The 12,574-nt window shown below is 33.9% G+C and overlaps 1 protein-coding gene and 1 long non-coding RNA gene across 2 annotated transcripts; both read left to right on the top strand.

Moving 5' to 3' along the window:
• The first annotated feature begins 1,036 nt into the window (after nt 1-1,036).
• Nucleotides 1,037-9,381, top strand: LOC141720480 (calcium-dependent protein kinase 26-like). The gene is made up of 7 exons (XM_074522913.1): nt 1,037-2,828; nt 5,240-5,383; nt 5,482-5,634; nt 6,882-6,997; nt 7,372-7,539; nt 8,551-8,775; nt 8,882-9,381. The coding sequence occupies exons 1-7, from the start codon at nt 1,382-1,384 to the stop codon at nt 9,002-9,004; spliced, it is 2,376 nt and encodes a 791-aa protein (XP_074379014.1). The 5' UTR covers nt 1,037-1,381; the 3' UTR covers nt 9,005-9,381.
• A 1,033-nt stretch (nt 9,382-10,414) lies between these two features.
• LOC141716981 (uncharacterized) lies at nt 10,415-11,400 on the top strand. Its single transcript, XR_012573476.1, has 2 exons — nt 10,415-10,833; nt 11,014-11,400. It is a non-coding gene; the product is annotated as an uncharacterized LOC141716981 (long non-coding RNA).
• Nucleotides 11,401-12,574: the final 1,174 nt, after the last annotated feature.

The raw sequence follows: 12,574 nt of genomic DNA, 5'->3' as shown, positions 1-12,574 counted from the left end.
GATATTTTGGACAATTTTACATCCTAAAGTGACATTTTGGTCCATTTTTCCGTTAAGTGAAACTTTAATTAGAAAATTATCAAACATATTTAGGTCTATTTCAAAATTGAGAAAAAATTCCTAAAATTAACTCTAGTAACATTATCTAAAATTATTAAAAATTTGTATATAAAAATTGAATGACATTCTTCTAATAATAGAAATAACCATTTCTAAAGATAACAATTATATTGTATTGAAAATCACTCTCTTCTAGGGCTGATCATCAAACCGCACAAACCGCCTGCACCGCACCGCAAAATAAGATTTTTAATTTTTTGTATTGCGGTTGTTGCTTGAGTTTTTAACAAACCGCACAATGCGGTTTGCGGTTTGACATTTTAATATTGTGGTTCAAACCACACTGCACCACAATTTCATATATATATAAATATATATATAATGTATATATAGATATATTTATTATAAATTAATTTCTTGTTTAATATAGTTTTATGTTATAAATACTATCTTACATATTTTAAATTACCGACATATTTTTATTTTTAGTCATAAACATATTATTTTTAGCTTTCTTATTGAATAAATTTTTATTAGATTTGTATGTAAATATTATTTCTTTTTGAAAAAATAAATCGCACAAACCGCATCAGATCGCACCGCATTTTCGTGATGTGATTTATGCGGTTTTTGAAATTACGTTATATATATGTTGTTTGATTTGAGTAAAAAACCGCACCGCCTGTACCGCGATCACCGACTCACTTCATCTAAGGTTAAATTTAGTTACTTTAAACCCTTCGAAATATAAGTTTTGACATTTATTATTCTTGAAAAACGTATGATTTCTAAGAAGAAACAAACAAATAAAATTACTTCTAAATTCAACAAAAAAGTAAATAAGTATAAAAGCAACTAAACTTATAAAAACATAAAAAAATATTTGTAACACAAAATAAATTAAATAATATAAAATTAAACTGTAGGTATGTGTATCAGACTATCATGCAAACATACATCGTGATAAGTTATAAGACCAGTTACCCCGTAAAATTGATGTCGTTTTGCTTCCGCGTCCGCGTTCTGCAAAATTAAGGTTTTTCCTGATCGCCATTCATAATTCTTTGCTCCGAGATTTATGAGTATCCCATTTCGTCAGATCTTATTGTAAATTTACTGTTAATAAGTAAGTTAGATTATTATTAATATTGTAAAGTACAGCGATATTGTGTAGAGGCTGAATTCTAGAATATTAGGGTTTGGTGCACCTTGCAATGTGTGTTGCATGATCAAATCTGTATTGCATGCAACATATTTGTTTTTATATCAACGTGATGAAAAATTGTAAGCCTCTTTTGAAGACATTTGAGATTTTAACTTAATGGGAAATTCTTGCATTGCGGCCCCCAATGCATTCGTTCAATCTGTTTCAAATGTTATTTTTGGAACAAAAACTCTTCCTCCTCCTAATGCAGATGGCAGCAGCAGTAGCAGCAGCAATTCCGATTCCAAATCGCCAAAATTTGGGTTTTTATCTAGGAAATTGAAGTCTTCTAAAAAGAAATTGAAAGATAAAGATTCCGAGCCAGATGGTTCACCACAAACTACACCACCTGCACATGTTAGAATTGACCAAGGCGAGTCTCCCAAGAAACATGCTAAGAATGAGGATAATAAGCCCCGCAAGCGTGATGTTAAGCAAGAGGAAATTAAATCTGCCGAGGTTTATAAGCAAGAAGAAAGTAAGTCTCCCAAGGCAAAGCGACAAGAGGATAATAAGCCTAAAAAGCAAGAGGATAGTAAGCCTCCTAAGGTGGACGTTAAGCAACGAGAAAGCAAGCCTGCAAAGGCAGATGTTAAGCAAAAGGAAATTAAGCCTTATAAATCTGAGATTAAGCAAGGGGAACGTAAGTCTTCCAAACCAGAGGTTAATCAAGGCGAAAGTAAGCCTTATAAACCAGAGGTTAAGCCTAAAGCTGAGGTTAAACAAGAGGGGAGTACTAAGCCGGAGGTCAAACATGGGGAAAGTACACCTTCTAAATCTGAGGTTAAGCAAGGGGAAAGTAAGCCTTCCAGACCTCAGGTTATGCAAGGGGAAAGTATGGCCACTACGTCAGATGTCAAGCAAGGGGAAAGTATAACTTCTAAACCGGAGGTTAAGCAAGAGGCAAGTAAGCCTGTTAAATCGGAGGTTAAGCATGAGGAAAGTAAGCATGTAAGGATAGAGGTTAAGCAAGAGGAAAGGAAACCTGTCACAACGGGACCTTCAAAAAGTACTAAGAAACATATTAGACGGGTGTCAAGTGTAGGGCTTCAGGTTGATTCAGTTTTACAGAGAAAATCTGGTAACTTGAAGGATGATTATTCTATAGGAAGGAAATTAGGAGAAGGGCAATTTGGGACTACACATTTTTGTTTAGATAGAAAGACAGGAAAAGAGGTTGCCTGCAAATCTATTGCAAAGAGAAAGTTGATTACAAAGGAGGATGTTGAGGATGTTAGGAGGGAAATTCAAATAATGCACCATTTAGAAGGACATCCAAATGTTATAAACATAATAGCTGCTTACGAGGACGCTGTTGCGGTCTATATGGTTATGGAGCTTTGTGCAGGTGGTGAACTTTTTGATAGGATCGTACAGAGAGGACATTATTCAGAGCGGAAGGCAGCTGAACTTGCTAGGGTAATTGTTGGTGTTGTAGAAGCGTGTCACTCTCTAGGGGTTATGCATCGAGATTTAAAGCCTGAGAATTTTCTTTTTGTCAATGAGGAAGAGGATGCGCCACTGAAAGCAATTGACTTTGGACTCTCAGTTTTCTTTAAGCCAGGTATTTCTAACAGATCTTATGGTGTGTATGCTCTGTATCATGTTAAAGAGCATGAATGAATGGATCAGTATATACTAATATAAATACGGGTACTGAAGCAAGCATATGCGAACTTTATTGTTTTAGATAACATCTGTTTGACTGTTCCTTTTCCAGTAACACAGTATTGTTAATTGCATTAAATTAATTAGAATCAATAAAAGTAATAAATCAATTGCAAGGTAGGCAGGTAACTCTAGCAATAAAAATGCACTAGTTATAGAAGCACCAATAAACACGAGCAAGAAATAAATACAATATAACTCCACCAAGCTACCCTCCAAATGTGTCTAATGGCAGTAGAACCAGAGAGTTATCAAGACAAATGCGAGAAACAATAACTTGAACCACTCCAACAGTAAGATAAGTGATGGTCTGGGTCTCTGCTTTTGCAGAAGCTTCCTTGCCAAGTGCGATAAGCTAACATAACCAAAAATGCACAACAAGCAACATAAAAACAGTGCTTACCCCTCGTTCCAGGAGGGGTGGGGGATAGACTAGCATGCCGCCCCGGCTGACCCTCATAATTTATAGGGAACTTTTTCTGGACCCTGACAGAGTTAAAAATCGATAGAAAAAATTATTTTAGGCCCGCCCCAATTAACCTCCAAAAATTAGTGAATTTTTTTAACCCTAGCTATTTTGGGATCCTGGTTCCTCCGTGTTAGCCCTTTATCGTCTAGCTGCCCGAAGAGTCTCCATACTCCAATCTGAAATTGCCTCCCAAATGACCATGGGTCTCCTATGCCCTACCACAAAGAACACAAATTCCATCAACATGAGGTAACCAAGGTTTATCTATACAAGATGGCCGCTAAGAATAACTACCTATATAATAAGTGTGCAGCAGCAGTTTCAACGACCATATGTAAGAGGTGCCCATGCAACATGAGCGCACCGATATTTTTTGAATCCAAAAGACGAAGCTGCAGAATACACACCAGCTCTAGATCACTAATATCCTCCAACCACCAATGTGAGACAAGCTAACCGTATTAACGTGCAACTCTGAAGGTCTTATCATTTATGTATCAGGCAATCACCTCTAACAGCTTGTTCTGCACAGAAATACTAGTCAATAAAAGAAACCTTCCATTTACAACTCTAAGGACCCAAACCTATGCTAAGGATCCCTAAATAGGTAGAACTTACTAGAAAAGCAATCAAAACTAGCGGTCTCAATTTCAGAAGTTGCTTTCAGCTCCATCAACAAGAAGATGGTATGGGATGTGCAAGAAGGAAATAATATTCAAATTGGTCAAACGAATCCATTGCACCCACAAATAATTGCGCCTATTAGTAATAAATTCCCCAACATGACTAGTCATAAGGGCCTGGTTTCTGCAATCTGCAGCTGTTGAAACATAATACTTTCAGGTTTGTATTGTGTTAGTTTGGCTTTGTACCATTTTAGTTTTAATTAATTAGGCGGTGTTAATAATCTCTTGTAACCATAGCCACTTTTTACTGAACAGTTGCAGTTGTAAAATACTTAAATCCTCTATGCTAGTGTGCAGTGGGTCATCTTGACCAGCCCATGTTATTGTTATGTGTTTGTTTACTTTTTCTCTTCTGGAATAGGTTTCACTAACTAGATCATGTAATTTTATGTTTTGTGCGTGCGACATTTTTTGGTACAAATCGTTGCTTGATTTTGAATATGCAATTGATGTAGTAGACCTGTCGCATGATTGTTTCGTTATGCAAATAATCAAGAAAGAAAGATACACCATTACTGGATTAGGTTACATACTTGATTGGTGATGGAAATTTAGAAATTGAACTAAACTTGATTGGTTCCTCTGGAGCCATCTATCTTCACACATTAGACTTATCCTGAATCTATTATTGTTTCCTTTCATTTGTCTGACTCACATTATCTTCTGAAGGACTTCACAACTTTTGAAGCAGTGTGCTTCTGGGGAACAAGCCTTGTCCTAAAAGTTACCAATTAACATATCTATAAAATGCATATGAAGAAAACATTAGTAGCAAAATAATAATTAGGATAGTTAGATATTATTACCATTGGGTTCAAGTAGATCATATAAAGACTAAATATACATTTGAATTCTATTATACGGCAAGTTTTTCTTACATCAAAATAAGCAAATAACATCTACCAGCTAGTAGTTTCAGATCCTTGTACTTTGGCAACTGAGAGTAAGTTTCAAATACCATAACAGTTTTTCTAGCTTTGATGCTATATGTTTCTGTCCTGTATATATAGACCAAGTGCTTCATGTCTTCATGATCGTTGTTGCAAAAACTTTCTGTGGAAAAGATATATTTGAGTTTTGGGAATTTTCAATTTTGATTACTTTGGTTTTAAGGTTGTGATAGGATCTAAAGCCAATATGTCACTCTCTCAGGTGATACATTTACCGACGTGGTTGGGAGCCCTTATTATGTGGCCCCGGAGGTTCTGCGGAAGTTCTATGGTCAAGAATGTGATGTTTGGAGTGCGGGGGTTATTATTTATATATTGCTTAGTGGGGTCCCTCCATTTTGGGATGGTGAGGAACTCAACACTTTCCTGCTTTCAGGTCATGTTGTTTAATACTATAACTAAAAAAATAATCTAACCATCTTGTTTCGATATGCTTGGATTCAGAAAATGAGCATGGAATATTTGAGCAGGTTTTGAGAGGGGAACTTGATTTTGAATCAGAACCATGGCCTAGTATATCAGATGACGCAAAGGATTTGGTTAAGAAAATGCTTGTAAGAGATCCTAAAAAGCGGTTAACAGCTCATGAGGTCCTAAGTAAGCATATATGCTACATTAATATTCATTAACCAATTTTTATTTATAGTAATCACTTCAGTTCAAACATTTATTTCATTGCGTGTCGTTTACCCTAAAATCTTCGATAGTGAATGTTTTCATTCTTACTTTACACGAACGTATCTATGCATTACAATTTCACACAACACAGTTCTATACAATTACACTTCTTTTTAGTTTAATGGAAAGCAGATTGCTTTCTGCTGATATGTCTTTTGGCCATAGGTTAGAGCTCCTTAACTTGTATGAAAACATTTTATTTAGGATTCCTATACTTAATCAAAACTAGTTTATATTTATACTCTTCTTGATAGTGGTGTTTTGGTAAAGGCCGTGAATAAGTTGTAGGTTAGCAGCAGGGAACTGGAACATGGTGGCACTTGGGGCCTGGTTGTGCTTCGTTCAAAATAACATAATGTACATGGCAGCTAATCTATAATGACTCAAGGACTATATTACCTGGATTCTTTAGTTTACCTCATACCCGTGTTGGACACTTCAAACTCGGACATGGATATGTACACAGACCAGTCATTTTTGGCCAAAAATATTAAAAAAATTCCTGAGTCCCACACTTGGACACATATCTATGTTGGGCACTTCCAGCCTAGTCCGGGTTATAAGGGGCCACATATATGGATTTCACTCAGCCGATATCATGTAAATAAGCTTGGACTTTTTAAAATAAAAACTAACTAGAGTCTGAGCATTTTTCTTAACTACATAACTTAATAGCCTTTCAGTTTGACTATTTTTGGTAGGTTGATTTATATCTGTATGAAACAAAAAGAATTTACTAAAGAGAATAGACCAGAAGATTATGAAAATCAACAAGATCAATTCCTCAAAAAATTTCTGAAGTTAATGCAGCCGAAAATTTACTTCATTTCCCAATTCTAAAATCTAAAACAGATATGTAAATGATCTAGAGATCTGCTTGGTGCAATATTCTACATTTTTTACTGTAAACATGGCTATATAATGGAAAGGACAACTTCTTAGTTCTTAACAAGCATGATGCGCTACAATTTTATCATGTAATGCTGTGTTATTTCTCCTCAACAAATATGTTATCTCCAAAGTACTGTATTTCAAGTCTTTGCCCCGAATCTTAGCCTAATCAACAACTAACACTTTCTAGTGACAAACTTTACAAGAAAAGTTTTAGTGTGTGAATTACTTCAGCAACTGATACCATGCTATCAAATGTTCCTTTTTCCATTCAGGACACCCTTGGGTGAAGGTTCACGGCAGTGCTCCAGACAAACCTCTTGATTCTGCTGTTTTAAGTCGTTTGAAGCAATTTTCTGCAATGCATAAGCTCAAAAAGATAGCCATCAAAGTAAGCATTCATTCTAGAATCCGATATTTTTTATTCATTTCACAATCTTATTACAAAAGAGAGAAAGCTTTTAGCATTCATTCTAGAATCCGATGTCACCTTTTGGTAGATGTTGGAAGCATCTTGTACTTTAGAACAGGTTATTGTTTAGGGTCTCTATGACATCACAAGTGCATGACTACCTGGGTGTTGTAACTATTTAAACTTAGATTTTCTTCATCTCAGTTTGTAGATATATATATTGTCAATGCCTATGCATAACATAAGATGTTTCCATATAGTCATAAAAGGTGTCATATTTATGTTTACAGTTATATATTTTTTAAAAATATTTTCCGGCTACAAATGTGTATGCTCATCATTCTTACTTGTAGATAATTGCTGAGCGCTTGTCTGAAGATGAAATTGCTGGACTGAAACAAATGTTCGAAATGATAGATTCTGATAATAGCGGTCATATCACACTTGAAGAACTGCAAATTGGTTTGGAAAAAGTTGGCGCCAATCTGATGGAGTCAGAGATCAGTGATTTAATGGAAGCTGTAAGTGCTGGCTAAATATAATTGTTTTTCTGCTTCATTTGTTGTATAGTCCGCATATGTAGTTAAAATGGTAAATTTGTTTACATTCATATATTATGTATATTACAGTTTGTATTTTGAAAGGCAAACAGGGTTTTGACTGGGGCAATTACCCTGAATTCCTGTTAATACACATGCCTACATTGAGTCTCGAACCCCTGACCTCTTAGGTTAATGTATGAAAAATAGAATGTTTATTGGTGATAGGCATAGCCCTTATGAAATTTGTTTCTTATTTAGCAAAAAAAAAAAAATGTTTCTTGAGTGTCCCTTTCCTTTCCCTTCTCTTTCCTTTACAAGAGCTTCCAAGTAGAACATAAAAACGTTAGCACATTTGTCCGATAACTGATTGACAAAGATTATTCAAAAGAGAAATCTATGATCACGCCTATTAGAAATAGATTACAAAAGGTTCAAAAGATACTTGGAGAATTATGACTATATAAATAAAAGCTGGAACCTTACTTATAGTTCAGAACTAGGTAAACACCTGTCATGGGGCTTATGTACTTCCCGAAATATTCTTGACTCTATAATAAATAAATATTAAAAATTCTACATATTACTTTATGTGGTATATCACATAAATCTTTTCGTAATTTTCATTCTAATATATTAATATAAAACATAATAAAATCTGTAGTTTTGACCTGCATTCCTCCATTAGTCATTGTGAATGCCATGGTATTTCCCTGACATGTTGGCTAAAGCGATATGCAATCGAAAAAGTATTTGGATCCTACCTCCATACCAACTCAGTTGATAAGTAGATAGTACGTTTACTTGATTATTCCTTATTTATCTAATTTTTTAAAAAGACTCGCCTATAACAAATGATGTTTGATTATGCATTGAGTAGGTGATTCTGCATCTACCATTGTGTCTGCATAATCCTCTGTCCTCTGTGTGTTGATTAGGTGACACATAACCTCCGCAAATTTGTATTTGACATTGTGTAAATGGGCTCTGCAGGCAGATTTGGATAATAGTGGTACGATTGACTACACTGAATTTGTTGCTGCAATGCTTAATCAAAACAAAACGCTGAAGGAGGATCACTTGTTTGCGGCTTTCTCATATTTTGACAAAGATGGAAGTGGATACATCACTCCTGATGAGCTTCAGCAGGTCTGCGAGCAATTTGGTTTAGGAGATGTACATCTGGAAGAAATTATGAACGAAGTTGATCAGGATAAGGTAAGCATCTTCCCTTACAAATGCCATATCTGTAATTTCTCTCACATACATGGTACTCTTTACCAAGATAATAGCTTTAACGTTCTCTTTGGGACTTCTTAATCAGGATGGGTACATTGATTACAATGAATTTGTGGCCATGATGCAAAACACCGAGTTTGGCAAGAAGAAAATCCAAAACAGTCTGAGCATTGGGTTAAGGGATGCCTTCAAGGGTGGTAGTACTTGATTTCTGGTAATATGTAGCACACTGAATAGATATGTAGCTGCTGGCTGATTGGTACAGTTTTGCGTTAGAAATATACAAGGCCAACGAGTCATAAAACAATGAAGTCAAAGCACTAACAGGTAGAATATGTGTTGTCTCTGATTTAGGCAGCAAAGAACACTCATGAACCACAAAAACTTATTGAAGAATTATAGAAGAAAGTGGTTGATTGAAATTGGTGGCAACTGCAGTTGATCTTTTGTAAAACTTCAGTTATATCACAAGTTGGTGGGAAATCCATTTTTACATATGTCTAGTTGTTTTTGTGGTAGTTACAATTAGAATGAGATGTACTAGTAGATTAGGCAGTTGTATGAACAAATTTAACAATTTTTTCCTCCCCTTTATTCTCTCTTTGTATTAGTATGCATGATTTGGGGCAAACTCTGAGTCGTTGAATAATTGGAAGCTTGATAGAAGCTTAGAAGAGCTTATCATATCAGGGGTATAAACAGGGACGGAGCCAGAATCCCGAGTCTGGGGTGGCGAATTTTTTTTCCGAATAACTAATATATATTTTTAATTTAATATATATTAAAAAAATTAATAAATATTATTTTTAAAATTTTAGTGTACAAAATATACCTGAATTCGTGTATCTAAATTCGTAACTATTCAGCTACACTCAATATACCTGTCACCTATAATCTTTGGTTACCGTCTGATGTCTATTAGCATACATATCACTCTAGGTTTCACTGCTATGTGGCTAATTACTGTCTATCAATAGGTGACTTTGTATCCGGTGCACAAGGCTTCCTGGTCAGGTTGTGGAAAAAGTGGTGATAACCATTGTCCAAACAACTTATATTCCAAGTAATCAGACCCATTCATGGCTCAAAAACCTCTTAACTATTCATCTGGAGGAAGTTTAAATACATCTATTAGTAGTAGCGACTTCTAAATTTCAGATTTGGTGAAACTAAGATTGTAAATGACCCGGAACTGATATTTTAATAAGAAAATATTCTCTAACTATTTAAAATTAGCTAGGTCTGAAAGTTGAATGTATACTGATTTTAGAAAACAAAATGAGACTTAACATAAGAAGTTACACTAATTTTTCTGGTTCAGCGGAAGCTTCAACCTGCATTACAGGTTCCATCACAGGCCATGATCAAGACAATGATAGCCTTGTGATGATGATAGACCAAGTGTAGGAACGGGATAAATTGTGATTTTATATCTTATATTTACCATATTGTTGATAATAAACTACTTGCAGGCATTATAAAAAATGGAAGACTGCGAACAATTTGTTAATTTGAATTCCATTTCTAATTTTGCTTTGATATATATATATATATATATATATATTTAGCTGTTGTCCAGGAAATATGAGGTCAACAAGAGAGTAAGGGGGGAGCATTTTGTGATTGATGGTACCTATAACAATAACAATTGAAAATATGACTGGAGTCCCCGCCAAAACCTCTGTTATGGATAATACAAACCAATTAGCCTTTCACATTATATCCAAACATCAAATGTCTCTTGAAACAACAGCTTTTTTCCTCCAATTGTTTAATTTGATGTCGCTCTTGCGAACATCTTCGGACCTTAATAAAATGTTCAACTTAAGAATTCTTATTCAGACCATACTTTAATCTCGAATACATATAGAAAGAGAAATAAGGAGAAAGTTGAAAGGGAAGAGAGAGAGATGGATGATTCTGTGGGAGCTGGATTCATGGCTGTAATTGCAGTCTCAGGAAGCATAGTTTTTCTCTCTCTTCAACTTCATAAGCGCCTCCTCTCTGACTTCATCAAGAGGATTGAAATTGAACTAGGTTCCTCCATACTCTTTATAATATTCCCAATCTCGGGAACCAACTTAATATGATAACTGATATCTGCTAGTATCAGTATGCATGCATGCAAATGTCTGGCATAGATGAAACAGAGTTTCTCTCAATTAAATCCTCGCATAAATTTTCTTTAAATTGAGATATTCGAACTTATATATGCAGGGTCTGGAAAAGATGAAACAAAGAAGAGGGCAGAATTTGCCTCCCTGAACATGGAGAATAAAAACACACAATATTATCAGAAAAAGAATACGAAGATGGCGTCGTGTAGCAGCTGTGGTAGCTCAAGGGTGGTGAAGGATTATAACAAGCATGGGCATATGATGAAGGAGGGTACAATGCCTAGGAACTGGCAAGCTTTGTACAAAGGAATTTTACAGTACAGGAAGCTATCATCCCCTTGTATTTAGTCTGCTTTTTTCTTTCTTTTTCTTCTACTTATTTTTGCTATTTTAACTGCTCACACCGGTAGCGGTCATGGTGCCACATGTTGTGTCATTCTTCTTTATACTGCTTTTGCATATTTCAAACCAAGACCTTGTATCTCAATTGGATCTAAGACCATGTATAATATTCCCCACATTTTTTTTGTTGTAATTCTGACTCTTTCGCAATGCAACAAAGATATCAAACTTATCATACTTACTTTTTATTTATTACTTCCTCTTTCTCAAAATACAAGTCTCTTTCACTTTTTAGGCCTATTTTAAAATGTATAAAAGTCATAACTCTCCATATTTTTTTCTAAAATTTCTTTTCTTGGATTAAAATTTAATATATATATTTTTATTCAGAAAAAAAAAAATTTGAAATTTTTTTTATGGAACTATCTTTTTTATTCATCTTAAAATACGTAAAAAAGTTAAAACAACTTGTATTTTGGGACGGGAGTACTATATACCCGTAAAACCCAGTGCGAAACACGGGCCGAGATCAAAATAATAACGATTAAAAAAATTAATTTTAAATTATGATTAAAATATATAGTAAACAAAATTTTACTATTATTGCAATTTTTTTTGAAACTATATGTAGTTTTCATCAACTCAAATTTTATTAAAAGAACAAACTCAACATTATTATGTCTCTATCGTCTGAAAAGACATAACTAACATTTTATATCGAAACTTTAGCCAAGCAACGAGCAACACGATTGACGGATAATTTAACAAAATATTAAATCAACATTACTAAGTAATTGCATATTATATTTTTTTATTTTTAGGTGAATTTGTGTTTTTATATAATTTGTGATCACATTAATTTTTTCTAATAAAGTATTCTTTTTATATGTATAAATTTGTATTTGGTGCTAAAATTGAAGCTTATAGGTATTAATCTAGAAATTACAATATATATATAATTCCATTTATATAAAAATAATATAAATATATGGTATATAAGAATCAAAAAATGGGTAAAATATTACATATAAAATTATAAGTCATATAGGAATAAAAAATAAGAAGAATAATGATATATATAGAACTATAATAAAACTTAAAAAGGAGTAACACCGAAAAAGGGTGAAATCAAAATACCCCTTAAAAGATAGATTCCCTTATTAATAACAATTGTTAATAAAAATGTATAAATGATTTCATTTTATTATTTTAATAATAAATAAATAAATAACTACGAAAAATAGAATATCGTAATTATAATAAGATTCTAATCATCTATATTTCGTTAAAAAACAACATAGAACTCTACATGAAATAGA

This window comes from Apium graveolens, chromosome 4, assembly GCF_009905375.1.
Source record: "Apium graveolens cultivar Ventura chromosome 4, ASM990537v1, whole genome shotgun sequence".
NCBI lineage: Eukaryota > Viridiplantae > Streptophyta > Magnoliopsida > Apiales > Apiaceae > Apium > Apium graveolens.
Note: the sequence above shows the minus strand (reverse complement) of the source record. Positions and strands in the feature narration are given on the sequence as shown.